The sequence below is a fragment of the Corapipo altera genome, unplaced genomic scaffold (assembly GCF_003945725.1).
Source record: "Corapipo altera isolate COAL_440 unplaced genomic scaffold, ASM394572v1 22b, whole genome shotgun sequence".
Lineage (NCBI taxonomy): Eukaryota > Metazoa > Chordata > Aves > Passeriformes > Pipridae > Corapipo > Corapipo altera.
Genome location: NW_020884876.1, coordinates 12,067,956 through 12,089,605, shown reverse-complemented (window position 1 = coordinate 12,089,605; position 21,650 = coordinate 12,067,956). Strand labels below are relative to the sequence as shown.

General features: G+C 50.9%; 1 protein-coding gene and 1 long non-coding RNA gene across 3 annotated transcripts; one reads left to right on the top strand and one right to left on the bottom strand.

The window, feature by feature from the left end:
* Positions 1-11,948: 11,948 nt before the first annotated feature.
* On the bottom strand, positions 11,949-14,234 carry HAND2 (heart and neural crest derivatives expressed 2). The gene is made up of 2 exons (XM_027636343.1): positions 13,669-14,234; positions 11,949-12,633 (listed from the first exon to the last, which is right to left on the bottom strand). Exons 1-2 carry the CDS (start codon positions 14,221-14,223, stop codon positions 12,535-12,537), a joined length of 654 nt encoding a protein of 217 aa, XP_027492144.1. The 5' UTR covers positions 14,224-14,234; the 3' UTR covers positions 11,949-12,534.
* Positions 13,671-21,070, top strand: LOC113943928. 2 transcript variants are annotated; one of them, XR_003526506.1, is made up of 3 exons: positions 13,671-13,773; positions 15,666-15,758; positions 20,951-21,070. It is a non-coding gene; the product is annotated as an uncharacterized LOC113943928 (long non-coding RNA). The 2 variants fall into 2 exon arrangements; XR_003526507.1 differs by lacking the exon at positions 13,671-13,773 and adding an exon at positions 15,046-15,237.
* Positions 21,071-21,650: the final 580 nt, after the last annotated feature.

Genomic DNA, 21,650 nt, shown 5'->3' with positions numbered 1-21,650 from the left:
GTCTTGCAGGAAAAAGAAGGAGAAAAGAACTATTCTCTGGAAACCATTTGTTCACAACTCGAACTGTGCCGTTTTGGCTTAGAAACAAAACTCGAGACGCCCAACCCTGTCCCCCCTCCCCCCAGCATATATCTTTTCACCACACATTTTAAAATAAATATCCTTACGAGTCTTTCCAGAATGCCTCCTTGTTATGAATTGATAGGATACAACATACCCCAGCTGTGTGCCTGAAAGTTGGGACTTAGCCCTTTAAATGCCAGGACAACATCTGCAGCGAAAACAATTACGGAGGGTTCGCCCCAGTCCATTGGGTGCTACCGGTGGGGGCTGGAGGGGCCGCGCCGCCGTGAGAGGGGGCTCCACGGGTACCCGGCACACGGGTGCACCCCTGGGTGTCAGGGCAGCTCCGCGGAGCAACAGGCGGGCAATTAGTGGGCTGGGTGCAGAAGACCCCGGGAGAGAGCCCCCAAGTAGGCGATGGAGGAAACAGAACTTTTTCTGACTCTCTCCACAAGCTCTTTTAATTTTACAATGCCTTTCGCCCCGCTGTTCAGCAAGTCAAAATACAACCAAGTAAATTCAGTATCTAGTCTCCAAAGAATTTAATAAAATAGCGAAAAGATTGCCAGAGGTCTCCTTGGAGGTGTCCAACTTGGGAAACAGGGGTCGAACAGACACGTTTTTCGTCCCAACGCAAAATTAATTCAACCTCGAAGACGTTTTCGTAGGACGCTTACTTAGTAAAGTTTTTCTGTAGCAAGAAGAGTGCTTATCATTACAAAAATCGCAGAAAGCGTTTATAGTGTGATCTTGTGTCTTGGAGTTTATAACAGGTGTCAGAGCTCTCTTCGAGAATGAAATACACACACACACAAATACACACATATATATATGTGCGTGTGTGTATATATGTGCATATGTGTGTGTGTACCATTAAGCAAAATGACCACTTTGTTTCAAACCATATGTGCGCAAAAGAAACATCAGAAAAATGTTACCGTTTTAAACACCTTCTATGCCTATACAGCTAAGACTCAGTCAGAATACATTATACGACCTTATCATGTTTCAAACTCTTTTTCTTGTCGGTTTTAGTGAGACGCTGCCGGGGAAAACATCATTGTCCCTCTTTAATAAGCTGTATGCTTTCAATCTTAGGTTACTTAGGTTAATCTCTTTAGGGTTGGACAATTCAAAATACCTTTGTTTTCAACAATAAAAAAGACATGCGAGTAATGGAATTGCAAATGACGTCAAATATTGACATATATTACGATAATCGGCCATCACAAATTAAAAAGTATGATGAAGCATGTGCTTAAAGTGATATACCTTTAGAAAATGAGCTACAGTTAGTTACTGTCCCTTCTGGTCTCCCTGTATCCAGCGTGATATTCCCTTCTTACAGCCAAGAGCGGAGGGAAAAATAAATTTAATAAAATCTCGAATTCGTTGTCCGGCAGAGAACATCATTTCTAACAGCTTTTTCACAGAGTAGGAGCCAACGACCGAAAAATCCCTGAGGAGTGAGCCCTTAACCCAGGGTAATGCGCAGCTTTTTTATCCATGCCCCCACATATACGTTGATGTCCACATATTCTATTCCTACGGCTAGCACTTAAATCTCCATCAGCTTGCTACTCTGGGTAATGGAGAGGCAGCGTGTATAAAACCGTTGAAGCTCCATAAATTTTAAAAACTCTGTGTTGGGATAATTTTTCCTTTCCTTTGGCACCCCGCGCTCGGCGAGTGCAGACGCCCGCCGTGCCAGGTACGGGCTGGTCAGGGGAAAGGGGTTCGGAGGCGGGCGAACCTGGGTTACCTGGCCACCGCCTCCTCCCGGCGGGCAATGTGTTCGAGGAACTCCCGCCAGGACACAGTCCGGCACCCTCTGCCCGGGTGCGCAGGGAAGAGACACACCCCCGTCTGCAGAAACCTACGCTCCAAACCAAACCACGGGTTTGTCTCTCTTCCGTTTCTCACTGGGACCCCCACTAGAGTCAAGCCGGTTTCCCAAAGGCAAAGTGCCTGTTTCGGAGCCCTTTAAATCCCAGCCCGGCCCCAGGATACAGCGTACACGAGGGAGGATGCGTATGCATCTACGCTGCGGTCGATTCAAGGAGAAGGAGCAATGAAATATTGAAAGTGCTCGCAGCTGGCAGCTCACCGCAGTGCCCACGGAAAGGAGGGCTCCGGCGGAGACAGGGGGTCCCAGCCCCCCGATTGATGTCCGCCCAGCCGCCCAGTCCAGTGCCGCGAAGCTCCGGCAAAGGAGAACGGCCTCTTTTTTTTCTTTTTTCTTTTTTTTTTTTTTCCCTTTCTCAAGAAATGCCAAATTCACGCGCAGAAAACGGCAGAAGGGGAACGAGCGACTGCGCTGCCCTGCCCCTGCGCTCGCCCTGTTGCCCCTCGGCCATAGGAGCTCCCCGAGCCTGCCTGCCTCTCCCGAGGATGGATGTACTTCATGCCCCTGCCGCGCACGGAAGCCCAGGCCATCCTGCGAACGACACGTTGCCTAAATAAAGATAAAACATCACAGGCTTTCCCGGTTGGTCTCAATGACTTGTCGATTCCTCCCCACTCCCCACCCACCTCCCTGCCCTCCTTGGCACACGTACAATGATAGAAAATGGTTTTAAATGACGAGGGGTCACGTAGAGCCATTCTGATCGTTTAGTAAAAATAACAGAGCTATTATAGAGCTGAAAGAAGGAGCCAGGAAGTTCACCCACACATGCTTCAATACAGTGCCTCGACTGAACGCACACACATAGGCAAACACATATATATCTATAGATAGATAGATAGATAGATATATTGTATATGTATGTATACGCAGAGGGACCGTCCCATGTGACTCCGCTCAGCACACTCTCATTAGGCCCCAAATGCACACGTGTGTGTACAGATAACAGTGCACGCCCATGTATGTAGGGGAGGGGGGGACGTGAAGGGGCTGCTTGTGTCTTCGGGATGGAAATGCACATAAACCCTTTTATGAGAGCTCGGGAGACAGCAGTTGCTCACTAACTTACATTTTTTTTCTTTTTTTTTTTTTTTTCCATCTCTATTGCCGAAAACTGGAAATAATTAAATTCCTTAAAGGTTTACTTTTGAAACCGTGGCTGGAGTAAACTATGATTCAGGTGTAAATAATTACCAAAGTCATGAAAGCAGCAACTGCTACATGTGGTTTATTCATTGCTTTCTTTTTTTTCTTTTTTTTTTTTTTTTATCGTTTGATCATTTTCGTCCCCAACTGTCTGCCAAATTCACATATTTGTAATTTACTAAACTTTATCGTTCCTACCAGGATAGGGATGTTGTACATTAGTTTCTAGACCCGTCCTGCCCTGCCCTTGTGCAAAAGCCTGGCTGGAACAAACTGGATGCTCCGCAAGAAAGGATAACGCTATTATCCTCGTATTTGGAAAAGCTTTCCATATCAGTTTAGAGAAATTACAACTGAATAAAAGATGCTTCCCCTTTCATAAACGCTACCAGACCTACTCGATTTTAGACTCCGGAGAAGAAATGAGTTATTAAAAGAAAGAAATTGTTTAAACACCATAGATCCTTGCCCAAATGAAAGCACTCCCTGGGGCAAGACTAGCAGGATTTGACCGGAGAGCATGCAAATCAGAAGTATCAGTTAAACGAAAGCCTTGGAGAAACAGGAGAAAGGTGGACATACAATATACCCCCTGTAAACAAACCCCCAGGATTGATTTAATCCCTGTTTTCTTCAGCCTGAGCCTGTTTTTTTTTTTTTTCCTTTTCCTACACTACAATTTCAAACCATTCATCTCTTCAAAAAACCATGGTGGAAAAAGGCAGGAAAACGATCTTTTTTTCTTGCCTATGTCTTATTTTAAAATATTTTTGCATAGTAAGCCACTACTTGAACATGTTCTGGTGTTGTAAAAGTGTTTTTTATCAGGCTGTAAATCACTGTCACTCTGACAGGGCAGCCGGAAATGTAAATCACACCGTAGAGCTGAAGTTATGAAAAAGTTTGTTCCCTTTTCTGCGTCCAAGGAAGATCGTGGGGCTGCTGGATTGGAAAGGGAGGGGGAAAGCTTGTTTACTATTTTCCTTCTCCACCAAACTGTTGGCTCCACGGTGCCTGGGACTTTGATGAGAAAGAATGGACAATGTGCAGAGTCCCTTTCTATGACACCCAGGCCACCGCCACTTGGGAGGTCTTTTGGCCTAATGCAACCACAGCTAACTGCTCCCAACAGGAGGCTCTGTGGATCAGGCAGGGTCACAATTATACTTCTGCTAAAGGCAAGAGTTGCTCTTAAAAAAAAAAAAAAAAAAAAGGCAGAGAGAAGGGGAGGGGGGACGGTTGAATTAAAGCCTTTCAATTAATTTGGGGAAGGAGGGACCGAGAGCGTGGTTAGTTGGAACCGTTTCCAAGAGGCATGAACATAATCCGGTTGCATCCCCCCAGAGGGAAGTTTTGGGGAATGACGTCCGGGGCGCTTTGCATGGGGTTACTCCCTCCCCAGGGCTGCCACGCCAAGTCGTCCGTCGGGAGCAGCATGCCTCCCCCGCGTTCGTGTGAAGTGTTTTGGGGTCTCATCCGCAGGCGGGAGTCCTCGCTGGTGTCAGACATTTCATGGGCATTAGTCCTCTGAGATGGGGAGGAGAGGGGTATGCAGCCTTAGTCCACAACGAGCCCTCAAGCATCATCCACTTGCGAGGAGGGGGAGAAGGGCTCCGGGAGGAGACATCACATCTCCTTGGCCTCTGATTTCGGCACTCGGGGGGGCTATTATTTTCTAGGGATGGGAGGACAGGAATGTTGAAACATATTATATGTCTCGAACAGGGGCACGAATTTCCCGGCGCTATTAAAACCCGTACCTCTTGCATTTACGCGAAGAGGTGAAAAAAAGCGGGAAGGATGGAAAAGGGGGGCCTCCGACCTCGGCCGCTTACCGAGGTGGCGGCTGCCGGTGCCGGTGATGGACGCGGCGCCTCCGGGTTCGCAGTTGGCCCGTCCTCCTGGTGAGCCGAGTGGGTGTGCGCCCTGCGCCTCCCGGCTACCCTTCCCCTACTCCGTCCGCTCTCCCTCCTATCCCCGTATAAAGCCCCGAAATTCACTCCGTTACCACTCCCGGCAGCCCGAACCCCGCCGGGCCGGGGACTTTGGGCGGATCCGGCTCCCGGCTGCTGCCTCCTGCCGCGGCGGGCGGGACAAGGAGAGGGGTCTTACCTTGTCCCCCTATTCCCATCCCCTCCTAGCGCCTGGGGCAGGGGGACTCCTCCGCCGCACAATTCCGGGCAGCTCCTTGCAGGCAACGAGATCCGACCGCGGGAGCAGGGACGGGCTCTGGGGACCACCCCGGTCGCCGGTCTCGGCTCCGCTCACTGCCGCCCACCGCTTACCTGGACCAGGATCCCCGTGCTCGGCGACGGGCTCGCAGCGGGACGTAGGCGACAGGGGAGGCCTAGGCCCTCTGGGTGGGGAAGGGCCCGGTCACGGACCATCTCCCCCCCACACCCCAGAGAGATCCGGCGGGAGGAAGAGAGAGGGAGGAGAGAGGAAAAGCCTTTTTTTCCCCTCCCGTTTCTCTCCTCATTTGAGCCGAAGTGACCCGCAGTATCTGGAGAAGGTTTTTGAAGACGTTTGGGAGGGAGGGAGAGAGTTTTCTGCTGAGAAACTCAATCTGCCATACAGTAGCGGCTGCATCTGGGATCTGTCACCGCTGACAGCACCACAGGGCACAGACATGATCTTCCGCACAACACTGCAACTCCCCAAAATACCCTTCTCTCTCCCAAGGTATCTGCCGGGCTGTATCACTCTCCTTCGCCAAAAGGGGGAAAGCAACCTGAACTCCCGCAAACAAACACACCGAGGGGAAGGCAAGACAGAAAAAAACCCTCTCCCCCTTCCCCTCCGCGATGCTGAACCCGCGGCCGCTGAGGACGCAGGGCAAGAGGCGATGTCACGCTCCGAGGGCGCGCAAAGGCCATAAATGTCCTCGCGCGGCGAGATTCCCGGGACTGACTTTAATGAATAATTTCGGAGACAGTTATGGCTTTAGGTAATTACAGCGCGGCTCTATGAAAACCAGATTTGGCAGAAAGGCAGTCAAGGCCGAGCCTTGCTCCAGACACCCACCCCCACCCCGCGTCGCCGCTCGACCCCCCGGACGTCCCCGGCCTCCTGCACCCCCCCAGCTGCCGGGGACCTCCTTCGGGCAGTGCTGCCAGGAATTTTGCGAGGGCTGGAGGCTTGTGGGGGAAGCACCTAATATTATTATTATTATTTTTAATCTCTTCCGCCTCCTGTATTTTCTGGCAGCACATTTCATTGTCTTTTAGGCCAGTTTTAAAAAAAAACTTCTCCGGGTTTGCACGAGTATCTAGCTTTTAAAGAAGTTCATTATACGCAGCTGTTGCAGCCTATAGCCACATATGGCATGCAAATAGGGACCCCTATAGGAGAGTCGGCCTCTCTATTACCCCCACATGTTTGTTCAACAGACAGGGCCGGCAAAACGACTCTACTGCTGTACATTAAAATAGAATTATACATTTTTCTCCCGAGTCCTTTGGGCAACTCAAGGGCTTGTTCCTGTTTTGAACAACCTCCACGGTTAGCAAATGAACGGCTCCGAGATGCGGGCACGCTGATCTCCATTTTTTCGCTAACACATTACTGCTGTTCCCAGAAGCCCGCTACTGGCGACAGCCGTACCTAGCCCCCAGCCCGCTGGGTTGCAGACCCTTGTGCCTTGCCCTGCTTCCCCCCAGGGTTAGCCCGGCCTTCGCCTATGGGAAGAAGGCTCCAGGGTCGGAGTCTCCCAGGGGAAAGGTACCGGGGCGACAACCTCAGCCCTGCCACAGAGCCGTCACCAGTCAGCGCTCTCCTGTAAAGCCCAGCGATGGGGTTTTGCTAGGATTTTGTTTTCGATTACGGTTTGTTTCATAGAGTTACTTTTTTTGCTTTTACGTCTACATTTTTTTTTTTTTTAATTCACTTACCCCTCCCGACCCCCGGGGTCGGTGGCTGTGGCGGGAAGCCGAATTCACAGCATACCGTTTGCACTGATTCAGAAAGGAAATAGTTCCTTTTCCTTTTGAGATTACAGATAGACACAGCGGAGCGTTGCGGTATATTAGGGGTTTTATTTTATTTTATTCTGCTGGAACAAAGAAATAGAAGTATTTTTAATTTATTTTTAAGGTCACACGGGGCTTTTTTTTGTTTCCTTTTCTCCCTCCTCCTGGCAAGCGTATTTTACAGCGAGAATTTAATCCTTTAGATAAACAGTCTAACATTATCTTTTTCCTCTGGAGACTAAATCAACTGCTTTCTCATCCACACACCACCCCCACACCCCCGCCCGCTCCTTCCTGGTAGTAGCATTGATTGTAATATACAGCTGAACAAGTGTCAGCCGTCCAAGAGTGCTAACAGCCAGCGGAGGCTTAAGTTGTATTTATTCAATTATTATTTTTTTATCTCCTTAGGGGAAAAAAATAAGGAGTGGTAGGACACATAAAAAACCCGTAAAGTTAAAAGTTTGTGAAAATAAGAGTAGCAAACTTAGTCTCGGGGCCCCGCGAGCCAGGGCTTCCAAACTGACTGCTCGGCGTTACCGTCAGCCAACCCCAGATCTCAATTAGAGGTAATTCATTAGGATTTAATAGCAGGTGCAAAGCCATCTCCTCGACAGCAGCACTGCCGTTTGGGTAGGGAATCGTCTTGTTTTAGAGCAGCCTCCAGCTCTCCCGGCTTGTTGTAAACCTGACTACCACTTTGGATAGCGGGGTGTCGGCCCGCCTGCGACTGCCCGCACGTAAGCGTTGCACTTTGTTTGGCTAATTTCTCCCTGCCAAGACATAAGGTGGAAATCTGCCTGACTCGATATTTATTTTGGAAGACAGCGCTGTGAGCGAATGCGCCGGGAGAAATCGAGCTGAGATAAAGCAAGAGCTGGGCTGGGATTTGGGGAAAGGGGGGGGGGGGGCCCTGGGTGGGTGGAGGAATAACACCGCCCGCGGAATGCACCGCTTTTGCTTTCTCAAAGTCTCAAACAGACAAATAAACAAACAACCTCTGCGGCAAACTCCAGAAGTGCCGGAGAATTCGGGGGCTCGAAATTGGGCTATGCCGAGGAGCCCCGGGGCGGGAGTGTCGCGTCCCGCTGCACCCGCATCCCAGCTGGCGGCCGCGGCCGGGCCGGGGCTTGGAAGGCGTCGCCGTGATTACACCCAAGTGGAGAGCAGGATGGCTCCGAGCCGTCTGATCTGACGTCAACATGTCTCTAGCTCCTCGCTGCAAGATAGAGGGAGCAGAGCCGGGGGAGGGACGGCTCTAATCATTCCCAGATGTCTCTAATAGCAGATATAAAGACTTATATAGTGTCTGAGAATAAATTTGTAATCAATGCTCTAAAATCGCATCATCAAAGCCATGGTATTTCTAGAGGCAAATGGGGTTGGGGGAGGGAAAGCTATGGAAGAAGGAGACACACACCGCGCTGGTTTGGAAGGTGGAGAGGGAGGCGCGGGATACGCCAGAGAGCCGCTGGCCCTGCGCATCATCCGGCTTTGCTAGAATTTATGTGAATGTATAATTCAGATAACAACTCTGCTTTACTCTGCATTGTGACAAGCTGAAACAGTCGAACAGTAATTGGCCAATTAGAAGCAGAAAAGATTGTAGCTGGTATGTATTTCATGGCCCACCGAAAAAAATTTCCAAAATTAAAAATACATAAAACATCGATAAGCCTCTCCTTACAGCAGAGGGGATTATGTCTGTAGGCGTGCAGAATGCGTTTCCTTCCCATCGCTACTTGGAGGTTTCTTCTGTGTGTTTTTGAGTCGCCGGGCGAGTACGTGTGAAAAAGGATTAAGGTTGGGTTTCCAAGAGTAAAAAGAGGATATTTTGCTTAGAGGTTTTATTATTAACCTTCTCTCTCCCCCTCCCCTCCCACCTTTCAAGCTCATGCTGTCTCCACGGCATCCCTGGTCGTGTTTATATCCCTATATTTGGCCGCGTATGTCCCGGTGCTTGTTCTGGGGGTGTCTGCGGCTTGACCAGAGAGGTCCCTTTACACCTTTTTGACAACGATAGCAAATAAGCACTAATTATTGCAATAATCTTTTGATTTAGACAAGAGCTCCTGGGAACGATGGGGGAGTGGGGGTGGGAAAAAAACCCAAATGCCCCTCAGTAAAAAGCAAAACGAAAGGGAAACACCCCCACCACCACTGTTTATCTCCCTTTCCTGCAGGAATGTAGGCATGGCATCCACACTCGATAGCAACGAGGTCCTATAGAGGTCCCGCACATTGCTGAAAATCCCCCCAAACTCAGTACTGCCGGTTGCCGATGGGTGCTGCCAGCGGAGGGGTACAGGGCCGGTCCCTTGCTGCGTCAATGTTTCCCAAAACCAGGACGAACTCTTAAAACCCATGCTTCTGTCTGCCCGAATCGAACACTCTCGGGGTCCTCGGGGGCTCACGCCGCCGCTAGGAGGTCCTTGCCTCCTTGCGAGGAGGTAACCGCTCTGTTTCGGGCATGTAGCCGGGCCCACATCCCGGGGAAACCGAGGGATCGGTCCCTGGGAGGGCAGGGGAAGAAGGATGTCACCCCAGGGAGGTTTGTCGCTGTTCCTCTTCAAGGGGAAGAAAAAAATTAAAATGTTATGTTGCTTAAGACCGAGTAGAGGATCTCTCTCCCTCAGCCATGAAACGAGGCCGTTCATGGGTCCATGAATCCGTCTGCAGTGACAGGGCTTCAGTGACCCATCTGCTCTCCACCGGTTCTCTGCTCTCCCCTCTCTCTTCCTCCCCGCACCCGCACAGAAAAGTTGCAGTGTGGGAAAGGCTACCGTCCCTCCTCCTACGTGCCTTTCACCTCGGTAAAAGCTCCTAAAAATATTTTGGCCCCTAGGAATTACCGGACGAGTCGACGGGACGGTGATGCCCCCGGGTGCTGGCAGGGAGCGGGGCGCAGCGCTCCACTGTTATCAGGCCTCGGCTCCGCCGGCGAAGAGCTGAGGCCAGGGCACTGACATCCTCATCTACCATCAATTTACCTTCTGCTTCCCCATTTAGCTTTTAACGTCAAACCCTACATTTTTGTCGGCTCCGGCCTGTCTAGGGCTCTTGTGATTTAGCTGCGGGAATGGCTGCTCCTGAGAAAATAGCAACATCCTCGTTAGTGAGCAATTAAAAGAGGTAGTCCGTAGTGGATCCAGAGGAGCTCACGGTTCTGATAATCTGACGTTTCAAGAATGGAAGATTATTGAGGGGGAAATATCGGACAGGCGATTCGGAGACTGCATATCGGAGCGGCCCGCTAGCCCCCGGCCCCGCCGCGCGTTCCCCGGGGGAATTGTAGCCTGGTAACTCGGTGAAGGGAAGACACAGCATCTGCAGAGAGGCTGCCTGGAACCTGCCGCACCGCAGCATTCGCAGCCACCCCTCTCCCCTTTTATTCTTTCGTGTACCGCTATAAAGAAAAAAAATAGTTGTTTGAGCAGAGAATGGGGAGTGCGAGAAGCTCCAGTTCATCAGCTGGACAGCTAATAGGCAAGTAAAAGCAAACAAGGGGGGAGATTCTTCTCTCCAAGTGTTATAAACAGAGGCAAGTGCCTGTAAACACAGACCCACGCCGGAGAGCAGAGCCGGGCTGCCTGACCCGACGGGAGGGAGGGCACATCACTTTTGTCCGGTTGTTGTAACCCCGCAACCTCCCCACTGTCAGCAGGGGCGACTAAACGGCGCAAGGGCTCCCTTATCTTTTTATGGGCAATTGCACATCTACCTACGCTTACGCCGGATCTCGTCGGGAACCACTTCCTTAGGCGCGGCGGCACGGGAAGGCAGGTAGGTATGAAGCCTTGGACCTGAAGAGAGAGCCAGTTTGGTTTAAATTGAGATGATTTAAAATACGAGCCCGAATTTCATTATGGAAAAGGTGGAAAACTCTGTGCTTAACCAGGAACGGCCAAAAATACCTAGAGCAGCTTCCTTATGAGAAAACCTTTTAATTTTTCCCTTGCCTGCCTGTGATAGAGAAGCACGCCACGCATTTTCCACCTCTGAATGTCTGCAGCTCGCCTTGATACTGGGGAGCAGAAAACTTGCCGACCTAGGAACGGGACTCTTGTAAAGGAGTCTACAGACAGGGCGAGAGATAAAAAGGAAGAGAGATCCTGTTGAGAAAGCAGTGAATCTACTAAGCAGAGCCAGAGCTGCTGCAGTTTGCAGTTAGATAAAAAAGGTTAAAAATCCCTGTACTCGCTGTAGCGTACTGGAAACGTGCAACCCAGGAGAGTTTTAGGAACCACAAAGTTAATATTAAGTTCACCATAGCTCATTGTAAATCTTACATATTCCCTACAACACCATCACCTCCTCCCCCCGTACGCCTCCGCAAATCCCTTGCCTTGTTCGCTCTTTATTCCTTGACGTAAAATTACCTGCTACATAATCACTCCGAGAAAAGCCCGCCGGCCTCTCTCGCCTGCCTCCGGCCTCTCTCCGGGAAGCCGCCCCCGCGGTCCTCCCCCGCTCCGGGCCCGCGCCTGGCACCGCCGCCGCCCGGGCTCCCGCGGCAAGAAAACCGCGCATCTCTGCTATTCCTGACCCGCCCGGGGTTTGCACCCTTGTCCATTTCCCGTTCGCAGTAGGTCTCCTGCATGGAGAACACCACCACAAGGAATTCCTACTCAGCTGAACTGCCGGTTTCTGTTCAACACTCACGGGGCTGAGCGATCCCTCCCTCTACCCCTCCTTTCACTCAGTCATTTGTTTAAAAATAAACTTAGGAGCCATCTTTATAATTTAGTTTACTTCCGAATATTTTAAATATTATGAAAAAAAAGCCATAAACAACGCTGTTATTCAAAACATTTTGAGGTATAAAACATAAAAAGATTTGGATTTTCTTTTTTTTTTTCTTTTTCTTTTTTTTTCTTTTGTTTTGTAAAAAACACACACAGTGGTTTATTGAGTACTTACAACGTTTACACCTTCAATATTAATTAGATTCCACTTTTCCCCTTACGGACGGAAGTGCACATACCCAGTAACTGTTGAAAACATCTTCAAATACCGAACGACCACAACAAAATTACAACACTAAATACCGAGTCAATCGAAACATTGGTGCAACTGCTTCTGTTGAAATATAGCTTTATAATCCCATGAATATTTATATCCAAAAGGCCAAGTATTAAAGATACACTTCACATACACACTAATGCCAGGGAGGGATTTTTTTTTCCTTTTCTATGGTTCTGTTTTCCCCATGTGTTTTATACAGAGCAAATAACATTCACGAAACATTTAGAGACATTACCCCTTACCAAGCTGGAGTTTCCTCTTCATATATGGAATGCTTTTTTCCCTCTCCTTCAAATATCCACATTTTGGGGGGGGGTTGGGGGAGAAATTGCACATAAATAAACTGGACGATTCCAAATACAAAGAGTCCTCAGAGAAGAGCTCACTACCGAGACTAAGAGGACGGCTCCTCCAGTCCTGTCGTGCTCACTGCTTGAGCTCCAAAGCCCAGACATGCTGCGGCCAGCCAGTCCTCCCTTTGGTTTTCTTATCGTTGCTGCTAACTGTGCTTTTCAAGATTTCGTTCTGGGGAGACAGGATGCGAGGGAAGAGAGAGAAACAGGAGGGGGAAAGCAGAGAAAAAAAAAGGTTAGATATATTCCTCTCCTTTCTAGTTCGCATCTGCCCTGTCTCGAGATCGAAAACTATGAGGAGACCTGAGTTGCTGTCGAGGCCTGTGGGCTGCAGCGGACATAGCGGGGCCCCCTCCACGGGGTCTCGCCGCGAACGAAGCAGCCGCCCGTGGGAACGGCCCTGTGTCGTGCGCGGCTGCCCGCGTTCCCGGCGGAGGCCGATTCCCGCTCCGCGCCATCCCGCTGCCCTCCACGCCTGGAGCACGGTGAAGCGGGCTGGAGGCTGAGCGGCGCCAGTCGTCCACGGGGTGATGGGGATTACGATAAGGTCTCGGCTAAACCATACCCCCTCCCTAATTGGGTGGAGAAGATGGGCACTGGCACTTATCGAGGCAAAACATCGGATTCGCGACCAGCCCAAATCTGAGGGAATCAATCACACGCAAGCGTGCCATAGGGCCTACACGAAATCGGGCTTGCGCTGCCTAAGCCGACTATCCCGTAAAAATTAAAAAAAGTTGAAGCGCCGAGCGCAGGGGCAGGAAAGCCTATGGCTGCGAACCTCGTACTTGCCGACGTTTTAAAGCCATGCTGGCTTAGCAGATAATCATGCCTCCAGACTTTTATTTAAAGAGAGTGGAGGCTTGTCTCCTGCGGGATCACGGTTTGGGATCCGGGACAAGCAGCAGCCCGGGAAGTAACCTCCCCGGGGGGCCCTAATGTGTCAGCGTTTTCCTCGCGGCTGCTCTTAGCCTCCAGTTCGGATTCGGACGCCGACGGCCGCCCGCGGTTGTGCGCTGTCCCACTTTTGGCCCGCAGTTACGGCCAGGGACGAGTGGGACCGAGGTGTCTCCCTTGGACATCCCCCGGCCACTCTGCTCAGCCAGGCGCCTGGAGCGCCGGGATAGGGTACCGGCGGGCAGCCGAGCAGCCTCCTCTCCGCACCTCCCCTGACCCATCCCGCCCCGTCCCGTTCCGGAGCACTGACCAGCTCCTTCTTCCTCTTCTCTTCCTTCACGTCTGTCTTCTTGATCTCTGCCTTGAAGGCCTCCGCCTCCCCGTTCTGGTCGTCCTTCGCCAGCAGGTCCATGAGGTAGGCGATGTAGCTGGTGGCCAGACGGAGGGTTTTGATCTTGGAGAGCTTAGTGTCGGCGGGCACGTTGGGGATGCACTCCCTCAGCTCCGCGAAGGCGCTGTTGATGCTCTGAGTCCTGCGCCGCTCCTTGCGGTTCGCCGTGCCCCGGCGTTTCACCGGCCGGGGCCCCCCGAGCCCTGGCGGGCCGTTCCCGGGCGGTACCCCCCCGTAATGGGAGTGGTCCATGCCCGGCGCCCCGTTGGCGTACTCGGGACTGTAGGACAGAGCCATGCTGTAGTCGGGGGGGGACATCTCCGGGTGACTGCTGATGAGCCAGCCGTGGAAGTAGGGGTTCTCCTCGTGGCCGCAGCGTGTGGCGGCGGCGGCAGCGGCGGCGGCGGCGGCAGCGAAAGGGTAACCCTCATGGTGCACCACCGGGTGGTGGGGGAAGCCGCCCACGAGACTCATCCCCGCTCCCTAGAGCACCCCACCCCTCCCCCCCAGGGCCCCAAAACAAAAGTTTCCCCTCCCCGCCCGCCCCCCACCCCCCGCCGCAGCGGCGGGAGATGCTGCCCGCCGCTCACCCCTCAGCACTGTCCCGCTGCCCGCTGCCTCTCCATAGGGCGCTGCTGCAAAGTCCCCGCCGGTGCCCGAGCGATCCCCCCTCCCCGGGCGCCGCCGCCGCCGCTCATGCGTTGTGCCTCCACCTCCTTCTCCTCCTTGCCCAGGGCCGGGTCTTCGAGGAAGCGCACACAGAAAAAGTAATAATAAAAAAGCTATGGAGAGATGTCGACCAAAACAAAATGGCTTGGCTTCCCAGCCCGGGATCTTCCTCGCCTCTTTCTTCCCTCCTCTCTCGCCAAGTCCGTCGCGACCCGGCCGGCTGGTACTTACACGCGGCCCCCCTCCATGCGCCCCCGGTTCGGGGCGGGCGGGCGGGCGGCGCTCCCCTCTGCCCTGCGCGGTGGCGGGGCCGTCAGTGCCTGGCGGGCACTCGCATCCCTGCCCTACCCGCCACGGGGGTCAGCGCCCCGGTGCTCCTCTGGGACATCCGCACCGCTCTGCCGGGCGCGGTGGCAGCGGGGCTCGGCGCGGCGCGGCGCGGCGCGGGGCACTGGCAGGGCTCCCCGGCCCAATCTCCATGTACAGCTACATGTTTAGGGCCGCTCGGGTTAATATATGTCGTCAGAAGCGGCGGCCGCCAATGGCCGCGGCGGGGGCGGGGCCCGCCGCCCTCCGCAATAAAACTTTTTGATGTTCGCTCTGCTAATTGCCGAGCTCCTCTTTTAGGATTGGCTGCCCCTCCGCATCCCTAATGTAATTAAAACAAGGGGGGGAAAATTATCATGGAGGCAGAGGTTAATGCAAGTGTTTAGCAGATGCCTTATAGTAAAATCTACATTAAAAAAGATATTAAAAAAAGCAATAACAACCCCCCCTACAAACTAATTAAAACTTAAATATCGGATAATCTCAAAACAGGTACAGTATGGATCCAAGGAATTTCTTGGCAAAAATCTATGTGAGCATTTGATAGGCTCTGAGGTTGCTTTGGCAAAGTGCTTTGTGCCGGTCCGGTAGAGGAACAAATAAAACCGGCTTCGGAGAGCGCACTCCATCGGTGCCCGGTTGTGACAGACATGCCCCAGCAACGCTCCGGCTTATACTTGTATTGCTGGTTAATATACACAGCGAGATTGTTAGTTCCCATGAGGAGGGGGCGAAACTACTCTGCCTCGCCTGTCACCCGACGTGCGACCCGGGCTAGCACGGGTTGGCTCCGGCTGCGCGAATGCTGACTGACCGAGGGAGCAGAGCGCTCGGGGTTTGGCCAGGGATGGTGTTTTCTTCCAGAAAGAATTACTTTGAGACACTAACAATAAGTCTGACTTTAACCAATTCTTTTCCAGCTTGCTGCCTGCGCCTATGCATCTCCACCCGTGTTCACCCAAGTGATTTAAGCGCCTGAAATGGGTTTCGTGCCTCTTTAACTGTTATGATCGGTAAGTAACCGAGTATTTTTTACAGCTAATTTTCTAGCTTTTACTAAAAAAAAAAAAAAAAATTCGCCACATTCCTGCCTCTGCAATAAAAAAAGACCAGCATCTGCAGAAAGCAGGTTTAGTTATCGAAAGGGAGTAGTTAAATGTTTGTTTAACGGCCAGGCTAGGAGGAAATGTCTCGTAGCTATTTAGGTGCTTTACTTCGGTAAGCTTGAAGACATTACAAAAGAAAAATGGATCTCAGCTGCAACTCATAGATAACTAGGAGTCGAAAAGAATTGTTGTCATCTTCAAATGGAACCGAGCATTACTGAATAGCTGCGAAATACCAAATACCCAGCCTTAGCTGCGCTGGCTGACGTCTAAGCTTCTTCGGTGTATATTACAATGCAATTTTACAATATAGGCAGTGTGGAAAACTGTGTCAACAGGAGCTGAGAAGTCATAAATTAAAGAAAGAGAAAGATAGAGATGGAGGAGTCTGTGAAAGGAAGCAGCAAGAGCTGCAAGCCCGATTTCTGCAGCAGCTCAGTGTGCTCTGCGGCCCCACTGCAGAGTCGGTGGGAAAAACCGCGAGGGGAAGCGCTGGGTGCTGGGAAGAGGGCGAAAATCAACTCAGTACCCGGGTAGAGGAGGCAAGCTGAGCCCGGGCGGTCTCGGCGCGAAGAGAGGCTGCCGACGGGCTGGCCGTCGGGGTGCCACCGGGACACAGGGGCTTGTTGGGGCCCGGGGACTTTGCGGGTGAGTCTGCGGGCTTTCGGCAGGAAATGCCCTGCAGGCAGTGGGCAGTCTCCGCGGACGAGACCGTCCGCCAAGGAGCAGCCTGCTGCAGTACGGGGGAGCTGGGTTCGTCGGGGAAATACCGAAGGCGAAGCGCAGCGCCGGCCCTGCGGTTCTATAGGACGGGGAGTGCAGAGTTGGATTTGCACAGTGAGGAGACATGCACGGAGCACAGACACGCAGGCGTACATTTTATAAGCATATACACATATGCGTGAGCGTCTGGGTGTAAACTGAGTACGAAAGTGAAAAACTAGTCCAGATGTAGAATTGATGTATACACACATATATCTCATACTTACACACACATGTTTGTAACCGACTGATGCATATCTGTATTTATATACGCACACGTACATATGTATATATTGTATTATCCTAAAGAAGTAACGTGTCTGCAGGGTGGATTTTTAAATTTAAGGAAGGACCTGGGCAGACCGTGCAGGCGGAGCAGAGCCCCGGAGCGGCCAGGCAGCGTGCCTCTGCTGCTCGGGATGCGATATCTGCAGAGCTCAGCCTGAAAATCCGCCCAGATCCTGCAGCGGTTCTCCAGTTTTATTTTGTTGCAATATTTACTTGATGCGAAGAAGAAGCGGGCATTGTCAGGGCCTGAAAGTTATATCGGCTTGCAGACGGGATTGTCTTTCTTTGCACTCTCTCTGTTTGTGTAGGAGCTTTCCAATATACTGCAGGCTGGACTGCAACTGTGACAGTCTCTGTGGCAGGCCACTACGATCACTCCGATAACATCTCCCACGATGAAGGAAACGGAAAACATGAGACAGAGAAAAAGTAATAAAATGTACAGGAGATATCGATCAGAACACCAGACTCCAAAGCTAGCATCATTATTGCTTAATTAACTTTGGAGAAAGAGGGTCTCTAGATAAAGCACCCAGCAGGATCTTATATTTTCCTCCTATCCTAACCTATCAGTTGTTTATGAGTTTTATAAATCGAGTTTTAGAGCAATTTAACTCTTGTGTCCTCCCTCAGCTTTTCACTACTCAGGATGCCCGATCGTGGGTTGCAACCTTTTCTGTTTGATCCACGCACTGAAAGCCGCTTCAGCACAAAGTACCTTTCCCAATACTATGCTCACAGTCCTCTAAAAAGCATTAGTATCTTGCCGATCTTCCATTTTTTGATTTGAATAGTTTTTTTCTCGGGGACAAATCACATGGAGAAAAAACCCCAACCAACTAAGGAAAAAAAAAGAAAAAAAAAGAAAAAGAAAAGAAAAGAAAAAGAAACCCTAGTCTTATGGCACTTTATTTCCCTGCCAAAACGGTTACATGTTAGATGGCGTTTTATCTGAACTCTGCTGCCAGACAGGACTTTCCTAACTTGCTATAATAAAGAAATTTTGGTGGTGACTGTGCTGAGGCTGGTTTTCTCTTCCTCTTCCCGCTTTTTAAAATTTATTTTATTTTGTCGGGGGTGGGGGGGACTGTATCTTTGCTTTTGCCTTGCCTTGCCTTTGTTGACTCTCCAGCACGACAGCCCTCCCCGGGCTGAGCGGGAGGATGGGGCTGCCCTTGCCCCCCGACGGGTGCGCCGCGGCGCCCGGGGAGTGAGCGGCAGGAGCCCGAGGAGTGGGGCAGCGGCGGGGGGTGGCGGACAGGGCGTCCCCTCAGCGCCGCCGGGGCCACCCGCTGCCCTGCCCCGGCGCTTAGTCGCCGCCGGTCCGCTTTTAGTCGCCGCCGGTCCGCTTATCGTCAGGTCACTTCTCTCCTCCGGGCCAAAAGTAGGATGGGAGTTGGGATAACAGAACAATAGAGTTGTGCCCCCCCCCCCCCCCCCCCCCCCCCCCCCCGGTCTGATGTGAATTGAGTTAAATTGCAAATTAAGCTAATTTCTCCGAATCAGTCGGGAAAAAACACATGGAAACGGGGACGAGGTACCTACGCTGGGTGGTCGGAAACCCACATCTGCTGGGGACGGCTGTGCTGGCTGGCTGGGAACGCCGCAGCCACCCCGCGACAAGCCCTTTGAGGAGCAGGCCGGGGGCAGAGAAGCGCCTCGCCGATGGCTGGGCAGCGAGCCTCCCGTTCATTTACTTCTTTACCGCACCTTCCTTTTGAGGAGGGTACGATGCCGGCGGGGCGAGTTTGGGGGACTGGACGCCATCCGGGACAGGGCAGCGGCGGGAGCGGCGGCCCCGCGTCAGCACTGCGGTACCCGGTACCGACCACAGACCCGCCCGTCCCTGCTCCGTGCAGCAGCGCCGGGATCTCCCTTCGTAGTTTTCATTAAAGCAAAGAAACAGTCAGACAGACTGAAGCATCCCAAGGGCAGGCACCCCGTCCTTTGCTTTTGAGGCGCTGTCCTAGGCGGGCAGCCCCCTCGACGGCTCTCCTCCCCTTAGGTCTCAAAGCACTAGGGTGCCGATTCCCTCTCCTGCCTCCCAGCTGCCTACCACATCGCTCAAACACCCGGTGTACGGCTTCAAAAGCCGAGACGCGTTTGAATTTATAGAGTGCGTGATGTCATTGACCCGGGACCAAACGTGTTAGAAAGGGGTATCGTTCTCGGATGGATTTGGGGACGCTGGAGCAGCCCGTGTCCCAGGGCTGCAACGCATCCTATCCCTGGGCCATTGCTTAGGAGTTCGCGAGAAGACCTAAATCCGGAAGAAAATGGATTTTGTAAAAGAGGCACGGAGAAATATCATTTGAAGGTCAACATGTCAGTGAGGGTTAATGAAAAGGACTTGTGCCTAATGGGCCTGCTTGCACCCTCTCTTGCGCTCACACAACCTGGATTTCGACGTCCAGGGCAGAGGGCGGGATCGGGCCCAGCAGGCCCGGATTAATTGCTGCTGTTGGAGATGGAGGAACCCTGGTTTACGTTACTAATATCGGTGATGAACGCCCACATATTACAGGCATGGTAATCTCGCAGCCGTTTTGTATACAGAAAAAAAAAAAAAAAGAAAGAAAGAAAAAAAAAGGAAAAAGATCAGGGACGAGAAAAAACCAAGATACTGACCATTTCGTAAGTCTCAATGAAGTTGCAATGATTGGCGGTAAGCACGGGACCCTACGCGCTTAACCACTGCATGTGCAAGCAATTATTCGAGGACTGCTTATATTTGTGACTGAGGATCCAGAGTTGCATTTAGACCCTAGACAGGAATCACAGAAAAAACCGAAAAACGTTGTAAACTCCAAACGAGACTCTTTCTTTGTCAGAAGAACGGTAATAAAGACCTTACAAAATTCTGCAGTGAACGCAGAGGGTCTCTATTTATTGGAATTGTTATATAGATATCTCCTATATATGCGCGTGTATAAACACGCACATGTATACAGAGAAACATACTGTTTTTCCGTGTAATATTATTTGCATTCCCGGAAAAGAGCGTCTTAAGATGCTCTTGAGTTTGACTCTGACGAAATAGCTCGGGAATAGAATTGACTTAATTAATGAATATTTTGTCCTCCATTATCTGAAGTTCTGACATTGGAGGAAGAAAAAGGTTAGGTTGGCATCATTGTGGGTTTAGGTTAACCAAAATCAACACTTTTATTGTCATTTTTCATGTAAAGTCTCCGTTTAAAGACGCTGGGGTTTAAGAAGCATTCATAGATCAAAAGTAACCTCGCTCGGCTTAAAAAAAAAAAAGAAAATCCCTCTGGAGCAGTGAAAATTAACTGCAATTTGGCCCTAACTACAAGCCCCAAAATGTCGGTGTCGTCCTGCCGGTGCCCCCCGCGCCGTGTACCTGCTGCACTGCACCCTGCTCTGCTTGCCCGGGACTGGCTTCAGGACAGGAGCTCGTCTGAAAACTCAACGGCTGAGTTCTGCAAATGTCGGCTGCACACTTGATGGAAGCATCAGCTCGTACCGCAATTCCTATATGCCTATCTCGGTGTAATTGATCTGGCTGAGTGAGGTCTTTTTGGTAATTTGGATACACCAAGTCTCCAGTTAATGACATATAATCAGCCTTTAGGTCGCTTGGTCATTCTCTTATTACAAACCCCTCCTGCTCTCTCTGATCTCCTTTCAAACTAAATTTCACACAAACAAATAAAGCAAGACAGGGACAAGTCCTTAAAATGCAAGAGAGAAATATTGGAGAATTGCTCGTGGGGAACTATAAACACTTTTTAAAAGAAAAAAACCCGAAAAGATAGGACAGAACATCTTATCGAGAAAGAAAGCATTGTATACAAAACACGGAGGGAAAACCGGTCTGGCTTCTGTTAAAAGTGACATAAAATTAAAATAAAATAATTACAAACAGAAATGGCATTACATAAACAGAAGACCGGAGACTTTACAAGAAACGTGCGGCCGCGTACTGTAATTTGTTCGTACAGATGATACAACCTATCTGTGGATACGTAAAATGTTTATTTGCTTCACTGTAGCCGGAATTTTTTTTTTTTTACTATTTTTTTCAGGAAAGTTAAGAAACCGGAAAATGGAGAACTGAGTGTCATGTACCTCCCCAGACCTGCTGGAAAACGGAGCCGCGGCCAAAACCTGGGGGTGTAAATTCGACAACAAAAATAAACATTTTACATCACCGTGCAGAACTTATTTTACTAAGTCAACACTTTGTTTTTCTGCTTTTCCCTATTTCTTTCCTCTGGGGAGAGACAATGCTCACTTTTTATTAGGTATACCCTAAAAGTTTATTTTGATCCCCGTCCAGGTGTATATACACACGTACGTACATACATACCTATATATATACACACACATATACAAGATGAACAGGCTGACGGTGATGTGTGAGCAGAAGCTGGTGCGATGGCCAGGGAGAGGGGCAAGCAGACATGCTCTAGGTAAGATGCCAGGGTCTTCCAGGTTACAGGCAGTTCATTGAGAAAGCAAGCCCGGTTTTTCCCGACTAAAGTTGATTTATAAAATCGAGAGCGGGGAGATCTCAATGTCGTTCAAGTGTTAGCACTAGGAGAAAGCAGTTTGCAGAAGAGGACTGTGATCCACACTCCCTCACAGGCATTAGCGCCTTTCAAAATATTATCAACATGCGTTTTACAAGAGGTCTCTCTCATTTGTGTGTAATACGGGGCTCAGACAGGCGCTAATTGAGTACGTAGCGTGTGTGAGATTGAGAGAATGAGTGTCGGGGCAGGC

What these genes read in the sequence shown, in the direction of transcription:
- HAND2 (XM_027636343.1), bottom strand. Translation starts at nt 14,223, where the DNA reads ATGAGTCTCGTGGGCGGCTTCCCCCACCACCCGGTGGTGCACCATGAG. An exon ending in AGAAGAGGAAGAAGGAGCTG is followed by an intron (nt 12,634 to 13,668) that starts GTCAGTGCTCCG and finishes CTGTCTCCCCAG; the next exon opens with AACGAAATCTTGAAAAGCAC.